Source organism: Crinia signifera, chromosome 5 (assembly GCF_055691185.1).
Source record: "Crinia signifera chromosome 5, ASM5569118v1, whole genome shotgun sequence".
In the NCBI taxonomy this organism is placed as follows: Eukaryota; Metazoa; Chordata; class Amphibia; order Anura; family Myobatrachidae; genus Crinia; species Crinia signifera.
Window position 1 is genome coordinate 179,394,823 of NC_139221.1, and position 23,290 is coordinate 179,418,112.

The window sequence follows — 23,290 nt, forward strand, 5'->3', positions numbered from 1 at the left end:
CTTCCCAAATCAATGTATTTATGTGAGTAAGCATTGTCACTTGCAATTACGTGTATATGCCCTCCAGAGCAGAAGAATATACACACAAAAACATATATATATATTTTGCATGATTTTTTGCATGTTTTGAATACAAGTTTGCCATTGTTTGAGAGTGCCGCCTCCAGTCTTCATTTATTTGAAAACACTACCACTATATATATATATATATATATATATATATATATATATATATATATATATATATATATATATATAATATTTATCTATCTAGAGATCTACGTGTACAAGTTCTTAAAATTGATTCATACATTCTCACCAACACATTATTATCCATATGCACTTTATTAATCGGTTGTCAAGGTGTATATATGTATGCAATGCTTTCTTTTACGTGTGCACCACTTAAAAGCTCGATGTGTTTTTGGATTATTAAGAAACTTGGTGATTATCTCCAGTCACTCGTAAAAAAAGAAGGAAAGGAACACCGCAGCCTTCCCCTCTCTCTTGGCTGCACTCTTATTTTAATGTCAGAAACGGTAAATCATCTATCCTGAAGTGTTGAAATATTCATGCAAGTTCATGGAAACCCCATATAAGCTTAGGGAGGCATTAGACTCAAAACGGTGGTAAAAACATCACTTTGGGAGATGCGAAGACATTGTCAGGCACATCTATAGAGATAGAACTGAGGGGACTCGTGCAGGATAAAAAGGTCCCAGCGTTCAGTTGCACTGCATATTTACACACAAGAATACATCTATCTGAAAGGCGTTGGTAGATTTTATTTTAAGGTAGAAAATGTAAAAATGAATATTGTTTGTGTGTGTATGTATGTATGTATGTATGTATGTATGTGTGTGTGTGTGTGTGTGTGTGTGTGTGTGTATGTATGTATGTATATCTATATATATTTTTTTTGTTTGTTTAAACGTATACTGAAGCATGCACACAAAAAAACATATGCTCGTGCATTCTCAGTCCCATTAGCACTTCGCTGATAGTGCAAGCAGACAAAGTTTGCCTTTGTATCTCAGAAACAGACAATTTATTGGAGTGAACAAATAAAAATGCATTTTTTTAGGTACGCCCAACATGTGCATTTGTGTAAACTTGAAAGGAGTGCCGATTGTGAATCACTAATGACGAAAACCCGAAGAAAACGTCTTGATTAATTTACTAATCTAGCATGCTCTTCCAATAGTATGACAACCGAAATGTAATTTCTTTTTTGCTATTGTAAACTTTTGATTTGTAAACTGCAATTACTCCAACACATAGCATAGTCCATACTTTTAAATATTGATATAATTGTAACAACAACGAGACTGTTTATGAAAAGGATTGAAACAAAAAAAACAAGGGTTGAACGTAAATAGAAATAACAGTCAATTTGACGGGTTTACTTAATAACAATCCGATCTGATTGTAATTTTCTCTGCTAGACAGTCTCATAGATTCAACGTATCTAGAAAGTTATGTATGTTATGAGCAGAACATTTTGCTTCCAGATTTGGGGAATGCAATAAATTCCTTGGTAGTGTCATGTCCCTTAGTCATATTACTAGGATTCCCAACAGAACGTCCTAAAGAACCAGCTTCAAGAATGGTTCCTTTGGTGGTTGCCCAAGAAACGGAGGTGTTGGTGAGTGCCTGGTTCAAAGTACTGTGTCTGAACAATGGGTCGTGAAAAACTCCATCAACCCAATTTCTGAGACTGGTTACAGGGGAATCTTGGCGTCTGTCAATAACACAAACTGGGGTGGAAACAGCAGAAGAGGAAGAGGAGGAGGAAGAAGGAGAGGTCACTCCCTGGTGTTTAAGCATGCATGATGGATACTCAGTTTGATTTAAAGAGGTGGCTGTGTGAGCCAGGGACCATATTCTTGGTTTGGAATCCAGAAGTTGACTTTGTTGCTGAAAGCACAATTTGGATTCACAGCCTCTCTGTCTAGACCTCATTAAGTCTTGCTCACATTCATCAACAACACTTTTGAGGCAGTTCTTAGCCCTGTCAAGTTCTTGGTCTACTGAAGAAGCTGTTAAAGGCATCTTCAAAATAACATCTTTACAATGGTCATTGGCACAATCTCTTGTCCTCATTTGGTGTCCTTCTTGGGATTGATGGTGAAATGGCTGCTTTAGCTCACATTCAGAGCTTTCAGACTCTATTGTATCAAAGTCATCGAGGTCACTGAGTTCTAGATCCTTGTCTTCTCTTCCAGTGATATCTTCTACTTAAAAAGTAAACAGTTTCAATTAAAGCTCTAAAAATACTATTATTTTGTATGCAGAGCAAATTGACAATATTTATTACTTTCTTACCAGTTATTGTGTGCAAATATTGAGAACATTTAACCATTTACATAAGTATCTGCCCCAGTGGAATGTACAGTCTATGGGGTTTATTCAGAACTGATCGCTATTGTGCAAATTCAGAATCCTAATAATTATGGAATAAATTTGTATGCATAGGAATCATAGCGTGCATGTGTGTCAATTTGACGGACAGGAAGTTGACATATAGGGGTGGCAACCTGCAGATTTATGGGAGTTTTAAAAAAATGCATGGATGCCCAGGCATTTTAAGGGAGGGTGAGTGATGTCAGTGCTGGCCTCAATCAGCCGGTATCTGTCACAGAGTTGTGAAAGGGTCATATTTGCCCAGGCTGGGAAAATCATTTCGTGGTGAGTGAATTGTGTATGGCTATGCATCAGGAGAGATGATAGCGATATTTTAGCAAATCATTTGCAGCTTTACTCAGGGTGGGTTTTCACTCTGTCTGGGTGAGCAGCTAACCACTTGCAGTCATTTGCAAATTTGTAAATGAGTGAACATCTCTATATTAGTCCCTATATTTCCTACTATATGTAAATACACACATTTACACAAACACACTGCTACACTGTCATTTGTTTTGTACTGATTTTTGGGGGGATCTGGATGGAATCCTGGGTACCTGGAGGAAACCCATACAGGCATGAGGAGAATATGCAAATTCCTCACAGTTAGGGCCATGGTGAGAACAGAGCCCAAAACCTTAGTGCTAAGAGGCAGTAATGCTAACCATTCCACTGTCTGTACATCGTTTTATTATGCGGCACCAAAAAATTTCACAGCACTGTACAGTTGGAATAGCAGCTGACACAGAAACAAATTAAAAATAAAAAGAGCATATTAAGGTGTAGACCGAATAGATAGAAATATTGTCTAACTTCTACATTATCCTTATATACATATATATGGGATGAGGACAGCATCCCATTATTCAGAATGGCAGTGTTCAGTATACCAACCCCAGCATCCCAACTGCAGTCAGAAGACTGGTACTGGAACCTCAAAAGGATCAGGATGCCAGTGCTGGATTACTGACAGGGAGGTGGCAGGAAAAGGGGTGTTGGGTTTAGGCACTAGTGGGGGGATTTAGGGTTAGGCTTTAGGGAGGGGGATTAAAAGGGGAGTTAGGGTTTGGCTGTGGGGAATGGGGGTAAGGTTTAGGCAGTGGGGTATGGGGGTTTAGGTTTGGGCACTAATGTGGAGTGTTACAGTCAGACTGCAGGGGGGAGGGTTGTAGTGTTGAAATGGAGGGTCAGGGTGATGGAAATAGGGGAAGAGGGTTAGGACACTTAATGAGCCCCTGTTGGGATTCTCATTATCAGGATGTTTGGATAGGTATTTTGAAGGCTGGTTTCCCGACCGCCAGGATATCATATGCATCCTTTAATAACATGCTCCATTTTAAAAGATGGATGATAAATCAGCAGTCTTATACAGTGCAATATTAAAGAACTAAGGGGGTTATTCTAGTTCACTCGCAAAGGCACAATCACTCTCTAATGGACAAAACCATATGCACTGCAGGTGGGGCTGATGTAACATGTGCAGAGAGAATTACATTTGGGTGGGGTTTGTACTTCATACTGATATCTATGTTGCAGAGTTAAAAACAAAGCAGCCAGTATTTACCCTGCACAGAAACAATAAAACACCCAAATCTAACTCTCACTGCACATGTTACATCAGCCCCACCTGCTGTGCATATGGTTTTGTCCATTAGAGAGTGATTGTGCCTTTGCGACTGAACTAGAATGACCCCCTAAGACCTAAGGTTCAGATGGATAAAAGGATAAAACAAATGTTGCAGACTAGATGGGCCACATGGATCTTATCTGCCGTCAAATTCTATATTTATATGGTTCTATGTAGGTTTATCCAAATACCATATCATGTCAACTTTTTATAATACAAAAAGTACATACCTTCTATCTTTTTCTCATTCTTTATGTTGTCCTTGGAAGATTCATCTTCCTCATCTTCTTCATCATCATCATAGGGTTTCTTATCATCTGAGGACTTGTTTCTTGGTGGCCAGGTCATCTTGTTCTCTTTCTTCAGCCTCCTTCTGGCATTGGCAAACCAGGTGGAGACCTGGGTGAGGGTCATCTTGGTGATGATGGCCAGCATGATCTTCTCACCCTTGGTGGGGTATGGGTTCTTCCTGTGCTCCTGCAACCAGGCCTTCAATGTACTGGTGGTTTCACGTGTGGCATTCTTCCTGCGAGTACCTCCATCAATTGTGCCATACCTGTACAATACATTATCAATACTTATATTTTACATACAGCTTTCTTACTTTTTACGCTATACAAGGTATGTGCTAGAAAACACAATGACAATGTAGCATGAATTATTGCAATAAATCCATTAAAAGGGTAACATACGGTATATTACATTTTTGTGTAACAGTATGGTTAATATCTTAAAGAATGTATGTCACATTTTCTTGGATGTCTGAAGCCTGTTTTAAGAGGATAAATTTGAATGACCTTAGGGTATAACTGTTAATATAAATATTTTCTTTTGTGCTCCTTTATTAGCCATGTCTCAGGCTTTTGTTGATGAAATTGTAAAAACGTATAAAGACAGTGGATTGCAGCTGAATATTTAATGCACACCATACTGAAAGGTCACCGGCACTCATGTGGTCTTAAAAAAAAGGTTGAAATGGCTTAAGTGGTTTTGTGCTGCTTTAGGGATAATAGACACAGCAAGGTAAAACTGTTTTATATCCCTTCAGGGGAAGCAGATGCAAAGCATTGCATAGCACTGAACGCTGAACATATGAGATTGCGGAATTATGATTCACCTAATACAAAGGCATTAGATGGAAGGTGAGAAGTGTTAAAGTGCCAAGCATTCATACTGTATTATGATGTTCCCCAGCCATTAGGCGTTCTCACTGGGTGCAATGAGAGGTAGTCAATACCCTGTGAAATTCCAGGAATGATTACACTTTTTTTCACAGCAAAGAAAGCTATATTCAACATTCACTATAATATTGCATAGCACTGGATAAATCTAGCAACATTTTAACTGGCTGACAAAAATATCGAAAAAAGCAGAAAAGCAACTATATGGTTTTAGTGTTTTTCTTACAGATATACAGAGATAGATAGGTAGGTAGTGAAAAACTCAAATTGACCATGCGCAATGTCAACCATTTGTATTTCGATCATTTGACCATGTCAACATATTCACCATATTATATTATTATTATTATTATTATTATTATACTTTAATTTATAAGGCGCCATAAGTGTTTCGCAGCGCCGTACAAAGGAACAGTACAGGGAGACAAAACTTGGCATAACATTGCATAAATAACAAAAATAGAGTACAGGTAAAGAGCACCACAGTTCAATACACATTGCAGCTTAAATAGAAGTAGTGAGGACTCAATCAACATTCTACTAGACTGGCTTGTGGCCAATGATGGAGATGAGTATGTGGAAAAAGATGGTCACTGAGTGTTTGAGTATAGGATAGCTGTGAGTGAAATTTGAAGAGAAGAGGGCTTTGACAACAGCCGAACCATGTCGAACTAATGCTTTAAAAGGTAAAATTATTGCAAAACCCCATTAAAAGAAAATTATTTGGATATACAAGAGGTGTAAAAGTGTGCAGCTGCTGATGGGAGTTCTACAGATTAGGGTATATCTTGCTGGATACAGAACAGGTATTCAATTGTACATGAAAGAAAACAAAGGTTTAGTTGTACAGGAATGGGATATGTAAAGGTGGTGGTGTGGGGTACACTTATTTATCTGAACAATCTCTCTTTAACTTGTAGCTGTAAATTTACTAAGATTGGAGTTTTATTGGAGATTGAATGTTGCCCATAGCAACCAGACAGATTATAAATATTATCTTCAAGAAAGTGCTAAAATAAATAAGAAGTAGAATCTGATTGGTTGATATGGGCAACATCCCATTTTTTATAGAACTTCCTTCTTAGTAAATTTACCCCGTAGACTTTCAGAACACACTGATTTTTCCAACTTTTGAAGATGATGTTGTGAACTAGGCCATATATTTTGGGGCATATTAAAAATTCCAAAAAGGTTACCTGAGATGTAGGTATCTATGTGATTGCAATGCCATCATCATCATCATCATCATCATCAGTGTGCACTTTCATTAGCCCTTTAAATGTTGCATGAGAATCATCGAAAAAATGGATTTCTGCATCTGTAAAGTTCAGTTCTAACTACACATCTCAAACACATCTTCAGTCATCTTAGCCTAGGTCTAAATTCCCAGCTGTGCCCCTTCATTCAAAGCTGGACATGTGACGGAGCTGCATGTACTAATCTCCATGGGATTTAGAATATGTTCAGTCTGAAAACACACAAGATCTGTCTGCAGTACTGACTTGCTAGCAACTCAGTGTAGTCTCACTTCACCTAAGGAAATCCTTTTCACCAGAGGCAGAACTACCATTGGTGCAACAGGTGCAGTGTACTGGGGCCCCTGAGGACTAAGGGGCCCACTGCTGCCCCTATCACCTCCGTGCGGTCACCCACTGTTTTCCCTGTCACACTCTGCCATCCCCTGCCTCTTCTTGGTGCCTTCTTCCTATCCTTGTCACACACTGCCATGTTGCATATTGTAAACTTGGCTTGAGGTTGAGTAGAGGGGCTCAAAATACATTTTTGCATCTGGGCTCTCTACTCACAAGCTCCGCCACTGCTTCACACAGACATTAACAAGTGACATTATAAAGAAATTCAAAATCTCCACGGATTCATGTTTAATGTAAGGCATAGGTGAGATTAATTAAAGTTGCACTGTAAAGGTGCCAACACACTAAAAAGATCTACGATCTTAAGATGTGCGCATAAAATAGCCTTGAAATCTTTGCTCCGTCCTGGACAAATGATTTCAGGCAACTGCACATCTTTTTCAAAGATGTCTTAAGATCCCATGTGCGTTCCTATGGATCTTTTGTTAAATATTCTGATCTTTCATGCAAGTAAGATCAGAAGATTTTCGACCGATTATCGGTAAAAGTTTACCGATATATCGGTCGATTTCTCGGGTGGAGTTTGTATATTATTCACATACGTGCAGGGGTGCAAGTGCTGCGGTACGGGGTGTTACGGCGCAGCACTATATCATAAAGTGCTGGTACCCTGTACGCCATTAAAAGACACTGCGAATGCGCCGGAATGCACCATGATGTCATCTTGCATGCCGTGTTGGCGCTTAAACTCTGCAGAGTACAAGTTATCGCCGGCGGGAGTCCAGTGAGTGACGCAGCAAACAGGAGGGGGAAGACAGCAATGCAAGTCGGAGTCAGGAGACCTGTGGAGAGTGACAGATTGGGTATACTTACTAATACTGCGCTGCGCTCACATTATTGGCAATGACTGTCTGCAACTGAGGTGTTTTTCAGGCGCTGCTAAACCCTTTTGGTTCAGATGAAATATTGTTGGTTGGGCTTCGTCTCAACAATTTAACATCTGAACCAAAAGGCCTTGAGCACTGCCTGAAGCCTGTATGCTTTAATTGTTTGGAATGAGAAGACGAGGTTAATAAAGATGGAATGGGTGTTTTGCAGAATAAAGTTAAAAGATACAGATACAGTTTGCAGTGGTGATTAATATTTTATTAGTTTATAATTTGGAGCAAGTGGAACATGGGAACTAATGGTACTTATCCTAGGACTTTCAAAGTACCCACTAGTATCCTCATCTAGGATAAGTACCATTAGTCCACATGACCCATACCTCCAAATTGTAAACTAATAAAATATTAATCACCACTGTAAACTATATCTTTCAACTTTATTCTGCAAACACACAACACCCATTCCATCTTTATTAACTTCTTCTTCTCATTCCAAACAATGAATGTTGAGAGGCAGCGCTCAACTGATTGACTGGTGCAGGCAGACTGCTTTGCAAAGAAAAAGGGCTGTAAATGTGGTTATGCACGCCCCCTTTGTCATGTAGCCACTCCCACTAGTGTCACATGGCCACACCCATTTTGCTGTGCGCGGCACAGTACCACTAGAACATTATTCCTACTTGCACCACTGCGATACTCGCATGAGTTTCCTCCCACAAATGGCTAATTAAACCCCTTCAAAACTGAACTCTAGAGTGTAAGTGTATACATGGGCAGACTAGATGTGCCAATTGGTTTTTATCTGCCATCAATTTCTATGATTCTGTGTTAATGCTAATATGTTTATAACAAAGCAACATACTGTATAATGTCTTCATGAAAAAAAAAAACATTCTTCAACGTACTAATATTATGTAAGCAAGTTGTCTCCACCATAGCGAAATTAAATAGCAAGGATGGCTCTTGAAAAGAAAAAGAAACAAAAAGTAGTATTATTTCCCTTCTTCACCATAAAAATGGTGTTAGTTTGTGACAGCAGAGGGCCACAGTTATGATAGGGGTGGTTTAGGGTTAAGCACTACAGGGATTGTTAAGGTTAGGCTACAGTAGCAGAGATTAAAGTGATGCACTAGAGGGAGGATTAATTTTAGGGGTTAAGAATATAGGGCCTGCTTCTGGTTGGCTCGCTAAGCAGTGGTATTTCGCTGCTTAGCGAGCCTTCAAGCGCAACCCGACGCCTAGCGAATATCCCCGTTGCAGTCTCTGATAACTTAGATTTGTACCATCACGGTCCTAGAACTGGGCAGGCGGCTGATGTCCTGTGATGTGAGCTGCCTACCCCCGGAATCCAGGTGCCCGCCTGCTCTCACATGGGAAGCCTAGTGTTTTCATGTTCACACCCAGTGTTTTTGTGGGTACGCCATGCAAATGCCCCTGCCCGCGTTCATCCCGTTCCCACTGTGTGAGTGCCATGCCGACTATGCAAGTTAGTGAAGGTCCTCGCACAAAAGCCCTGCACATGTGCATATGCGCATACGCAAAAGAGAAACATCAGTCCCCGATGTGAACATGCCGTGGACCAAGCTGACCAGAATTAGGGCCATAGTCAATGCTAGAAGTGATGCAGGAATCTACATAAATCATCTTAATGCCAAAGCCAGACCCAGAAGACACCACTAGAGCTGCTGGGCAGGCTGTACCATGTAAGTCATCATTCTACAACCAGAAATGTCAACACTAATAATCATGTTGACATTTCATTAGTGTTGGCCTAATAAATGTCAATGTGGTCAGTGATGACATGCTGTATCTTGATATCATGATCATATCATGACATTATTAATTTCAACATTTGAATCACAACGATATACATACCTTAACCTTAAAGTAGTAGGAAGTTGGCCTTTAATGAAATATATTTTATTGCTTATACTTTGGACATTTTGTGATTTTTCCACAAACCTTCAAATATTGACACGACTTTTTACAGAATTGTGCCTAGAGCTATTGAAGTGAGTGTACACTTGTACAGAAAACTCAAAATGCATCGGTACATACATTTTTTGCAGTACACAAAGGATTTATGTAGAGCTGATAACTGGTAGAAGCACCGCTCTTTTTAAATACTTGCAGGGAAAATGAAAGGTGTGGGAAATGTGTCTCTCATCTATTTAATTGATGGAGGAAGGAGTTAAAAAAAATTAAACATTTATAGTAAAAATGTAAATGATAGCATGATCAGTGGGGTATTTCCTATTAGACACTTGAGGCACATTCCTAAGGGCAGCACTTGTTTGGGAGAGGAATGTGGATGCTTGAGTTGGCACTGTCAGCCCAAAATGTACCAGAATATTTATTCTGTACTCCATATGCCATCTTGAATGGAGTGTAAAGGCCCCCATACACTATGCGATTTGGGCACGATTTTGCCCGATTCGGATGAATCGGGCCGTAAAATCGGCCCAAATCGCATATGGAGACATGACCTCCGACCCGATGCGCGGCCCCGTGCGCATCGGATCGGAGTCGGCAGGTCGGACGGGCTGCACATAAGATTTTCTAAATCTTATGTGCTGCCCGGAGCCGTGCGGGGACTGCAGCTGGCGGGGGGACCTACCAGAGCCGGGTGGAGGGATCAGGGGAGCGGCGCAGGGAGCAGAACACTTAAAAAAAAGCCCATACAAACGCATAGGAAGCCATTGATCGCTAATTGGCTGAGAGAGGTCTCAGCCAATCAATGGCTTCCTATGCGTTTGTATGGGCTTTTTTTTTTTTTTTTAAGTGTTCTGCTGCTCCCGAGTCCTTCTCCTGCCGTGCCCGGCCTGGCTCCCTCCCTGGTACTCTGGGGGAGGTGTATTTGGTACTGTTGTGTATAGGGGATGCCTTCACCCCTCAATCAGCCGCTAAGCATGATAAATGAAATCAGAGGTGACTTCTGGCATATAATTATACAGTAAATTGCAGTCATTTAAAAATCTCACATAACAGATTATTGTAGGTGGGGCGTAACTAGATATTTGTAGGCCCCATAGCAAAAGTTTGTAAGGGCCCATATGTACAAACCTATAGGTATAAATGTATATAACACATGTAAATTACACAGGGAAGATGGGCACCCCTCAGCTCTAGGCCCCACTGCAGCTGCAGCCCCTGCACCTATGGTAGTTATGCCCTTGACTTTAGATACAGAAGGTTATTTCACATACAGTGATATACCTGATGATAGCAGTAATTTGGCCTCGTTTTGGTTGGAATAAAGGATTGAGACAGCCAGACTACAGCCAAATCATTCACTGCTCAGGCTGACCAACAAGATTGGCTCATGTATGGTTAGTTTAGTGGGTCAAAGGTATGAAGACAATGAACATCACTATGGCAGATTAGAAGTGAAGACAAATCCAGGTAAAATTACTTCTCTGATAAACAGCATGCCTAGTTGTAAAGGCCCCCATACACTATGCGATTTTGGGACGATTTCATCCGATTTCGGCACTTTGTGCCGATAATCGGATGAAATCGGCCCAAAATCGTAGGTATGTGACATTTGATCCGATCCGATGCGCGGTCCCGTGCGCATCGGACCGGATCAGGGAGGTCGGACGGTCTGTACATACGATCACGTCCGACCTCCCTGTATGCATATGCCTGCCACCTGACAGGCATATGCATACAGACACCGGGGGAGTAGTGGGGGCGACCAGCGGCAGCAGTGGTGGGGGCGGGCAGCGGCGGTGGGGACGGGCGGCGTGTGCGGTGAGCGCAGTGTACTTACACATAGCAGCAACGGCGGGGACGGGACGCGCAGTGGCGGCTATTATATTTTTAAAATACTTGTCAAATGACCGGCCGCTCTCTGATTGGCTGAGAGCTCTCCGGCCAATCAGAGAGTGGCCGGTCATTTGACAAGTATTTTAAAAATATAATAGCCGCCACTGCGCGTCCCGTCCCCGCCGCTGCTGCTATGTGTAAGTACACTGCGCTCACCGCAAACGCCGCCCGTCCCCGCCGCCGCTGCCCGCCCCCACTACCGCCGCTGGCCGCCCCCACCACCGCTGCCTGTCCCCACTACTGCCGCTGCCCGCCCCCACTACTGCTCACCGCCCTGCAGCTCCCCGGGTTTTTTTTTACATGGGATAAATCGCATGCGATTTATCCCATGTAAAAATGGCACATCAAGTGCCAAATTGTATGTGAGCCTCCCGGGGAGCTGCCGGGCGGCTCGCAGGTAAATTGGGTCCGACTTGTCCCTAGGACAAGTCGGCCTAATGTATGGGGGCCTTTACAATATGTTGTTGTAAAATGTGTTACATTACTCATCATACAGTATCTTGCAGATATTTGTAGTCTATAAAACTATAAAATATAGAAAACATATAAATATAGAATATATTGCAAAGTGCAATGGAATATACTGCACTTTATAAGAAACTGTAAATAATAAGTAACTGTAAATATTGCACTCATCTATGGGTTTTATTTGTGCAACGGTTTACAAAGAGCTTAATTGTCAGAAAAGAAAATATTTATAAACTTAATAATAAATCACAGTAAAAGTCTATGACAATACAATTTACTTATTGTTGGATTGGCAAGGATATAAATTAGCTTAAGCTTAGTATAGTGGTTGGTGTGGCCAGATACATGCAGTCATTTACACATACACAAGGGGGATTTAAGCCCAATTTCTAAATGAACTGACTAGATAGCTTAGATATTAAGCACGGATCGCTCTGTGGGTATGCCACCAGGCGACGGCCATACACAGTCACGCGTCTCACCATCACTTGAGTAGTTCTTGACTACATCTAGTAGTTCTTGACTACATCTACATCAAGTTCTAGTCAATCACCAGCCTGTGCTAACCAGAACACTGATTTGCACAGATCACCCATACACACATCACTACATGTATATGGGGGATCTAGCCGCTGGGATGTTTAAGGAAAGTTGTACTTCCACAGAATGCTCAGCATGGAGAGGCATAGACATCTCAACGTGAGCATGCCCCTTAAGGGTTATCATTGCTTCATGTAGACAAATGTAATCTTCCTGTACATGTGCTTAGAAATAGACCTACGTGTACTCAGAATAAAATGTTTTCTGTTGTTAAAGTGATAGATTCATATCTATTATGAGCATACACTCCAGGCCTTTATACAATTTGTTACTACCCTTTCCCCACTCCCACATGCCCCTATTGCCTGGCTACAATGACTGCCCACTATAACATTGTCTGCATGAGCAAGCACATCATGGGCCTAATTCTGAGGTGGGAGTAAAGCAAAAATGGAATTGAGCATCTGGACAAACCATCTTGCAATGAAAGGGGTGCAAATTCTTTATTTATGTATGGTATGCAGGGTAAATACTCTCTCTTTTGTATGCAAACCCCAAAAAGGTTTGCAGACACTTTAGATTTGAGATTGGGCGCCCCGTTTTCAATCTGTTCCACCTGCAATGCAAAACACTTTTCCAAGAAGATGCACAGTAATTGGGCCTGCACATGACGAGATTTTTCTGAGCGATCTGAGCAATGGACAGTAGATCACTCAGATCGCTCAGGACACATTGATGTGTCTGTGCTGAACGATGTCAGGGCCAGTGTTCTTCGGTGAGAACACTGGCCCTGACCGGCGATCTATCTATATTTATTCAGCATGCTGGAGCTTATTCACTGGGCGATAGTGATGCACAGAGCCGAGCATTGCTATTGCTATGGCCCCTATGCACAGAGCGATGTAGGGGCAATTTCTAAGCGATCTAGTCAAATTAAGTCAGATCTCTTAGAAAATGCCCTCACATTGCCCCATGTTTAGGCCCTTAACTTGCTGTTTCTTGTACTCTTCTCAACTCACAATCAGGCTCATAGGGACCGTATGAGCAATATACTGTATGTCAGCATATGCTCACTCCTGTTACCATAGGAATGTACTGGTGAATAAACAATTACTAGGGTATGTGGTGGGATATGGGGCAGCTGTATTACAGGAACACATAAGTTACTCCACTGTGATAAGTTATTACTTTACCTCACTGTGCAGACTTCTAAATTATAATGTTTAAGAAACTTACTGTAAATGCTAAGTCATACTGCTACTTAGTCATACACCAATTATTCTGTAAGTAAAAGTTAAGGTTGTGTTTGATTGCTTCACATTAACTATTCTTTAAAAGCAGAATTATTAACATGCCCACTGCTATAGTATGTGAGATTACACTTTTGTTCTATTGCACATGTTTCTTTATATGGTGTGCTATATAATTTTATACTGCAAATGCAAAACACGCAGACCACAATACTTAACAATAATGAAAAACAACCAAAAATCACACACATACAAATGCATACAGACACACCAGTGCACTAACAGGAGTGAAGTGTGCAGCACTATTGTGTAGTCTAGTGTCACAGATAAACCCCCATTTCACTGGGACTTAAAGCAGATATTTCTCAGTACAAAAAAAGTAATTTGTGTCCTTTATATAAATGTGTGCAATTATTTCCCAGCCAAGCTTATTATGTCTAACTTACGATAAATGTGGAAAATAAAATGTCTGTATGCTTCATTTGCCTAATAGAATGGTACTACTATTACTGAGAACTGTTTTGTTCAAAACTGATTGTTTTCCCAGCATTTGGTGCTACAGTTATTTGAATGGGAGTTACTTTCCATTGGCAGTAAGCAGTCCATACTGGGATTCTACATTTTGACTATACATTATGTTTTATTCTCTTAGGTGACTATACTACTTATTTAAAAATATATTTTTCCTTTATTATACAGTAACCTGGTTTTATTATGTAATTTACCTAATATGCCTTAAATAGTATACTACAGTATGTCCATAACATCTCATAGACTTATAAGAAAATGTTAATCTTATCTGTGTAATCAGCATTCTATTGTATTTGTTCCAAATCTGAGTATGTTTAATGTTCGTTACATTTTCACTTGAAAACTGGTGAAATGGGAGAATGTCATGTGTTAGGTATGTTTTCAGTAAGGCAACTGTTTTGCTACATTATTCTTCTCTCTATAATTCATTAGAAGCAGTGACATCAGCAACTGGGAGTCAAAGAGGCATAAGGGGATAGGAAGTCATATATATATATATATATATATATATATATATATATATATATATATATGCACACACACACACACACACACACACACACACACACACACAAACACAGATGTATTCTGTATATTATACAACAACACAGATCTACCAGATTGGGTAAAAAACAGAAGCTCTTAAATCCTAGTCTTGGTGATTCCATGGCAGATAATGGTGTGTCCAGTCACAGTATGATGAGTGCATTGGTTCACATGATATACTGTAGTAACAGAATTCCATAAGTGAATGGTTTACCTGTCATACTGGTACTGGCTGAGGGTGTGATCATAAGGATAGTAAGCAGCAGTCTGGGCAATGCCCGCATGTGCAGATCCAGTGCCATCTTTTGAGTCCAATGTGTTCTGTAACATTAATTCAAGTATTCTTTATTTAACAGAATACACATACAGATCAAACACTAACAGTAGTAGATATCACCTATTGTATCCTCCAATTCTCACTGTTATCAGACCAACACAGACACTGTTTAATAATATTAATATAACACATACTGCTAAATACATGACAAATCAGCTCATTTCTGTGACACAATTGTATATTGCTTACTGCTCCTGTGGATATATAATAAATAGATGCATTATACACATCTTCCAAAACTCATTCTATTGTTAATATGTTTATAGATAAGAGAAACAATTCATACACATTTAATACATATTCTGCACTACAAAAAAGATAAAAGAGCTGACAACATCCATCTCATGCTGTCATTTTGTGTTTATCTGTTGAGAATAGAGAAGATAAATACTCTATGCTAATCTGCAGAATAGCTGTAATACTAGGAGATAAATGTAGGAGCAAACGGGGTGTTCTTTTTGTTATATCTGTTCTGTAATAACTGCATGTGTGCTTGTATACCCCTCTCTCTCTCTCACACACACACACACACACACACACACACACACACACACACACACACTTGTATACCTCTCTCTCACACACACTCACACTCACACTCATAATGTCTATCAATACAAAAGTTCTGTGACCTTACCAGTGAATAAAAAGCTGATGCATCAGTACCATATGTGACATAGTTTCCATAGCCCTGAGAGCCTGTATAGGGGTTCCCGTAGACTCCTAAGGCAGCTGCAGAGTTCAGCTCATGCCTAGCGGTGGCCAGTAACCTGCTCTCGTACACAGGACAATAGACTGGAGTCTGGGCAGAAGCTGCAGCAGCTGTATCTGATAGAGTCCTTCCACTGGATTCACAGCAGGTAGACAATGAATTGGTGGTCATCAGCAACTACAGAGGAAATGGGAACAAATTCAAAACGAGGGAAATAGAAATGCTCTAGTCTAGCCCATGAGCAAATCTCCACTCAACTTTCTCTTCTCCATTAATAAAAATATAAAAGAGAGTGATGTGTTATGTTTTACAAATGATGGCAAACATATTACAATGATAGAATACATTTTAAAAGTTACATATTCTCCCAATGTAGTTCTAGATGTGCATACCATTGTCATAGCTTGGAATAGTATAGTATAATGTACTATTGTAGATTAAAGTCTTGATAAGGAAGTGTATATCCGTCTTTGCAAATTGAATGTACTTCCTTGTCCTACATAATCACCCTCTTTCCTATCCCATCTCTATAATAATAGATAGCAATTCTATCTCACTGTCAAAGTGCTGTACTAAAGGTGCTCTGTAATATTTTAGCCTGCACAGCCCAGAAACGGCTCTTACCTGTGGCGTGGTCGAGTACGGATACCCAAACTGAGGATATGACATGATACATAAACTCCCGAGTCGTTGGAAAGACAAGAGAAGTGGATTCTGTGGCTTAGCTTTGCTCCCTTCTGTAACAATTGATTGGTGACCACAGGTTCCCAGATGCTTATAGGAGGAAGAAGAATACCATCTTTAATTTTTTAACCCTTTAATACATCAGACTGCGCAATGTGCGCTTAAGTATTTCTTCTGACGTCTTGAAATAAATTCAGATATTGTAAAAAAAGAAAAGAAAAAAAAGCAGGTACTGTATATTGTAACAAAACCATTTGATGAAAATAAAACAAGAAAAAAACACACACAAAAACCTTCAAATGAAACCCAAGAAGCTTTAAACAGTGCTAATAGTGACGTCATAAAACCCTTTACTTGCCAGAACTCTTTTTTTCCCCTGTATACTTGGACGCTGTGCATCCAAGGGTGCAAAATACTGATATACAACGATTGCTTTTATGGATTGTTCAAGTGATCTTACAAGCTAATTATAGGTGTTCCTACAGCACTTGTGCAACTAGAGAAAATGAATGATTTGATTTAAACAATCTCTGAAACACCCATTAATGATTTTCCCCCTTACTCACTGAAGGGTGGTAAGCACTTTTAATTAGAAATTAATTAATGAGCATCTGTTTCTTTCCACTTCACACTAATAATTAGTCTCAATTACAAATGAGAGCAAATGTTGGGGCATAAGTGTGACTTTTCACTAAACTCCAAGGGCTGCAAAATTGAACTCAGTAGACAGCTTGGCATGTGAGGGACTCAGCACACTGTGGGACTAGCTGGCATATAAGATGCTATTTCCTTTATTTATTTACTGAGTCTTTAAATTTTAAAACCACGTAATTGAAATGAATACCAAATTCTAGGACATTAATCACTGTTATCCAGTTGATCAGTGTATTTGATAACGGGAAAAGGGAACCTATATTTGCAGGCGATAATAACCTGAATTGTAGTAACTTTACACATTGACAATGTATTGGATTATAGCGGACTTTACAACTAAATTAAAGAAGAAATGGATCTGTTTTATGTGTTTATTTTCTATAACATATACTGCTTAAACAGTACTGTTCTAATTTATTTGCAAAAAGTTAAATGTATTATTTTGGTCTGACCCTGTGGTTATGGTATGTATAGTTTCCTAAGTCCACTTTACAATAACCACCACTGTAAAACTTCCTCGTAGGATTACATAATAGTGACTACAACATTTGGAAATAACATACTACAATATCACTTCTATTACAATGTAGGCGAATGTAACACTTGCAATACTATTGCCATATGCAGCCTTTACTACACATGATAAACTGTTTGCTTTGAACGCTTGCATTTATCTGAAGCGTGCAATGTGAGTTGTCGCATAAAGGGTTACCCATGACGCAAAAAAAAAGGCTTATATCAAAAAGTGCGAATAATTAGTGAAAGTCATGTATGCCCTGACAGGAAGGACCAGTACAGTGGAGGTACAATTCTTCTATCCAGAGTGTGCTGACTTGCTCAGATAGCTTCCTGGGTTCAGACATGTGGATAGCCCCAGGGTCACACTCTAATTAATGACGGTGTTCTCTTCTTTTCCCCAGCTGGAAGACTGCCTCCCAGAAACGAATCTGCCCACTCTTGACAGCTCGATTGAGGGTGATTGATGACTATCTGGAGACCACTGTACACCTAATATAATATATACTTCTTAATTGCTTTAATTTACAGGCAAAATACTTGTCCCACGATTACATTTAAATATATAGCAACATGAATGCATATCAATTATATCACTAATGTAGTTTATAAACTTGTATTTTTCCAAGTTCAATGGACATAGTTACAGTATGCAGCTAGTCATGTTGAAAGTTCAGATATAAGAATAAATTATTCACTGTACTCTAATATATAATTGAAAATGTGCACTTCCATAAAAATTATAATTCAGTGAGTTCAGTAACATTGTACAGTTACTATGTTTACATAAATTAATAACTTTGTGTGTGTGTGATATATATATATATATATATATATATATATATATATATATATATATATATATATATATATATATATATATATATATATGTTGGTAGTAGTGGATCAGGAAATATTTAACATAATTTATGTCTGTATTACACTTGATTCAACCAAAGCAGCAGGGTCATTAACATTTAAAGTGACGATACGATAAGAGATCCTATTCTGAGACCCCTAATACAATTGACTCCTGATAATAGCATATGTAATCAACACAGCTGACAAGCATGGCATTTTAATAAGTGTCTTGCCAGGCTACAAACAATCTGATCTACATAACAAACCCTGTCAAATAAAAATTCACCGAGAAGCTAGAACACTGAAATAAATACGAAGAGTGCTAGTATAGCACTACTATAGCATGTTCACATTAGATTATTCAAGCTCAATGTTAAGTTGACACTCACTGTACAGATACCAATGATATATAAACTTTATCTATATGGGTGGTCCCATAATGATTACATGGTAACTTATGTTATGAAAGGAACTTTATATAAAGATTTTACGGTTTCCAGGGAATGATCACAACAACTCCACTAAGTTACCATTTAGCCTTTCATTTTACAAACATATGGCACATTAGAGCATGTCAATGGTACAATGGCGAAAGACCCTGCCTGGGCCTGTGTATATTTGTCATCCAGAATCACACTAGACAAAGGTTGTACTGGAGACTTGTCTTTAAGGAACTTGAGTTCTGTAAACACACATGTTAACCTTTCCTCTGCACACTTATCCTGATTACACATATTAAGGCACTCTGCAGACTGTACCTTCCATTGTGGACGAGCCAGTGACAATTGAATACGATGTAAAAATGTGTCAAGTTCTATCGGAGTACAGAACACAGCAGACACACAACTAATATCATACTTTGAAAAATCTCATATGCCGACAAATATGTGTGTGTGTGTGTGTTCATTTCAGGATCAGGCTGCAAATACCTGTACCCACTAGTACGTACAAGCAATAATCGCTGCTTATACTCTGTCTGGAGGTTATACTTTGACAAACATTTGTTCACTTAGCATAGACTAGTGAAGTTGCTTTAGGGTGCGGACAGTATGCTTTCCCAGACTGCAAATTCATTACAAAATACTGTACAGACTGGCCATTGCCATTACATAAAAGATAAAGGTAGACCAGATACCGAATGTTTCTTAACTACTGTATATCATAACCTAGCTGATGTACTAATTACGTGCACCTCATCAAAGTCTCAGAAAGTTTCCACGCAGATAAATGACAGGCAAGGGTATATCCACTTTAGTAAACTATTAACCTATTTATCTGTTTTCACCCCAAATTAGTACTTAAAATACATGCACACTCCTTGCATTCTATGAATGAGAATGAAGAGGAATCTATATCTTCCACAGCAATTGAAATAAAATGTGCAATTTCTATAAGAGTAAAAAGGGTAATAGTCATTGTAAAGAGCTTCAATAATGTTACAATAATGCAGTAAGTTACATACGAGAGAACCTGGTGTCATATCTCTGATTACACTAGACTGCTGATTAGAATCTTCACCACTATAATCACCGTTGTTATTGTAAAGTAGCACATGCAATGCACTGTACCTTTGGCTGCTGCAGATTGTATCTAAATGTTCCTCTTTGCTGGCTTTCCGGAGACTACAGCTTTCTTCTCGCTTGCGCCGTCTCACTTGGTAGGGAGCTGCATGGGAGTAATGTAGACATTTCTGTGTGTATCATACCTGACTAGAGTGGAGTAGTGCTCTCAGTCCCCAGGCACCGCAATCACTTCACTAACCCTCTGTACTGGAGTGACGTTAAACTGAACAGCTCCACTGAGCACAGTCTCCTCACTGATTAACGCTTCTCAGCACCAGCACATCACAGTTCCTGGGCAAAGATTCTGCTAGAAAACTTTTCTATCTTTTAGAAGATCAGCAAAGTAGCTTTTGAACAGTCCATCTATCTATCTATCTATCTATCTATCTATCTATCTATCTATCTATCTATCTATCTATCTATCTATCTATCTATCACTTCTTTCCAATGTAATAATCTACTTACACAGTACTTGCGTTCCAAGATGTGCACATTAATCTGGTACCAAAGATTTTCTGCAGCATTCCTATTGAAGTTTACTATAATCTATGCCCATTAAGCACCACTATGTAAGTAAATATAAAGACGTGTCATCTTCACAAGACCTGAAGGCCACATTTCACTTTTGTCAGCAGAGGTGTTACTATATCAAGTTGCTTTTACATTCATATGGTATTAAGATAGAAGATGGACAAATATAACATTTTCTTCATAGCTGACTGTAATAACATGGCTAAAATATTGAATTCAGCAAGACTAGTGGGCGCACACACACACACACACACACACACACACACACTTTATATATACAGTATCCTCGTTTATATGTAGATTTACAGTGTTACTTCAGTAACTTTTCTATGCACTATAGGAAGTTGGAGAACTTGTATTTATAGAAGGAAATGGACAGAACTTCGTATAGATGATCAATCTGCGGCTAGTATAAATCTGCCTTGTTACCCCCTGCCCCCCCCCCCCCAAAAAAAAAGGGTACAAAACTTATGATTTGCTATATTAAGCACGATCCCCATTCATCTTTTCTGTGCAGCTATACAGTATACTGTCTGTTTACAACCTGTAGGGACAGTTCCTTATGTATGTATACTATTGTAACAAAGCTGCACTTAGCCTATGTACTCATCGGCCCTGCCAGTCCACTTTCACAAGTCCTGAGTGGATCAATGTGTTTATTTCATATTTACAGGAAGCAGATAATAAGCGTCCTTAGAACTACTCACATAACACAGCTTTCCACAAGGCAAAGGAAAACAAAGGCTACAGTGCACAGCAATGCAAGCTATAATACAGCACATAGGAATTGCTTATAACATTACACCTTTCTCCAGAGTTTACATTACTGAGCCTAGGGTGAACCCCATCACTTTTGAAACCGTGTTGAGAACCCTTATGTAATCTCTGAACAGAAATTCTGATGTAGCTACAAAGGCTGAGCCTTTATGGCTGAGCCCACATCATCTATCACCATCACAAACACAAATGATGACAGGCTGACAAATAAATGAAAGCTACTGCTGGCATGTTATACTTGGAGCACTGTATATTTTTATTTCTCCCATGTACAGGTTCATGCAGTGATCACACAAATGCGCACCTGGTAAAATAAATCTGACAAAGATTTCTTTTTTATAATATTCATACACTTCAATTTGTTGTGTTGTCCATAACACGTAAGAGCCTCGAGGAGAACTTTATCAGAATCATCATTCAGCTTGCTTGGGTTGTCTATGGCTGTTCTATGTGTTCTTATAATTCGAGGCTACAGTTTATCACTGACATCTCCCAGCTGCCCATCTATTAGATATAGTCATCTATTGTATTATAAAGACACTTGATGTGTTTATTGGTGCAATTATTTATTTATCTTATAAAATAAGTATCAAGGAAGATGTAATTATTTAGCAGTATCAGATCGGTTGTATCTAAAGTGCAAAGATCAGAGACCCGCAGAGATGACTGATTCTGTCTGGCTGTATACGTGGTATCAGTTGTATGTAAAAGGTCACGTTGGATGTTATTTATCAAGCGTGCGCAGCGGGGTGCAAACAGCAAATCGATTAGAGGGGTTGCCTAGGATGCACTTATATATATATATATATATATATATATATATATATATATATATGTGTGTGTGTGTGTGTGTGTGTGTGTGTGTGTGTTCCCTATACCTCGCTTCCCAGTGTCACACTACTGAGCTATATTGCTGAGATGATTGCAGTTCGTCCAGGTCCTAGTGGTATGAAGCACTTGTAAGGGTGAGCGTGTCTAATAATAATGTGCTACAAAAGCTAATATTGCAAAGCTTCCTATGCACTGCCTGAAGTAAAAGGATTTACAGTGACTTGTTCAAGGTCACCCTCTAATGACCCATATCTAATACCAAGGTTGTTAAGACTTCAGTCATTGTCTTCTAACTAAACTGATCTTGAAAAAAACATGACCTCCTCTATTGTATACCCACTTGTACTCACAAATGTAGCCATCAATGGGAAAGTTACACCTCTACCTTTGGGTTCAGATACGTTTTAACTTTTCTTTACTATAAGCATGTTTTAGCAGAGCAAACAGTAGTATGCCCTTAGTAATTAGCTGTCCATTGTAATTAGCAGCTCTATGGGATTATTATCAAAACACTTAATATGTTTATAAAATAAATGCTAAACTGCATACTCTAAAGGGAGAAAGCTCCATTCGAAACTGCCATCTTAACTTTCCCTAATATATTTGGTGCAATAACCTATGCACACTGGATCTGAAAAACAAGCGAACAAACAACAAAACATTTTTAGCATAAAATAGGTAGAAAGGTAACAAATGATTTTCGCACCATTAATAATAATAATAATAATAATAATAATAATAAAAACAACAACAACACAAACTACTTACAGTCAGGACTGTTATACAAAACTAGTACCCGAGTTTCTTACTGAGAATGAATTGCAAAAAAACCCCCACTTAAATACAAGTGAAATGATGTACTGGATGTACAGAGATAAAAAAAAAAGAAAATAAATATTCTCTGTGCGGAAAATGCTGCTGATCTTGGACTTGACCGCATTACAATAGCTCATTGTGATTTACATCAAACTA

The 23,290-nt window shown here is 39.1% G+C and overlaps 1 protein-coding gene across 1 annotated transcript; it reads right to left on the reverse strand.

Moving 5' to 3' along the window:
- Positions 1-1,005: 1,005 nt before the first annotated feature.
- On the reverse strand, positions 1,006-20,549 carry IRX4 (iroquois homeobox 4). The gene is made up of 6 exons (XM_083186313.1): positions 20,186-20,549; positions 16,527-16,676; positions 15,828-16,079; positions 15,068-15,174; positions 4,261-4,586; positions 1,006-2,234 (listed from the first exon to the last, which is right to left on the reverse strand). The coding sequence occupies exons 2-6, from the start codon at positions 16,569-16,571 to the stop codon at positions 1,486-1,488; spliced, it is 1,479 nt and encodes a 492-aa protein (XP_083042439.1). The 5' UTR covers positions 16,572-16,676; positions 20,186-20,549; the 3' UTR covers positions 1,006-1,485.
- Positions 20,550-23,290: the final 2,741 nt, after the last annotated feature.

Excerpts from the sequence above, each read along its gene's own strand:
- IRX4 (XM_083186313.1), bottom strand. The coding sequence starts at position 16,571 with ATGTCATATCCTCAGTTTGGGTATCCGTACTCGACCACGCCACAG. Across the intron at positions 16,080-16,526 it reads CGTACTCGACCACGCCACAG|TTGCTGATGACCACCAATTC; the intron begins GTAAGAGCCGTT and ends TTTCCTCTGTAG. Across the intron at positions 4,587-15,067 it reads AGCCAGTACCAGTATGACAG|GTATGGCACAATTGATGGAG; the intron begins GTAAACCATTCA and ends TGTATTGTACAG.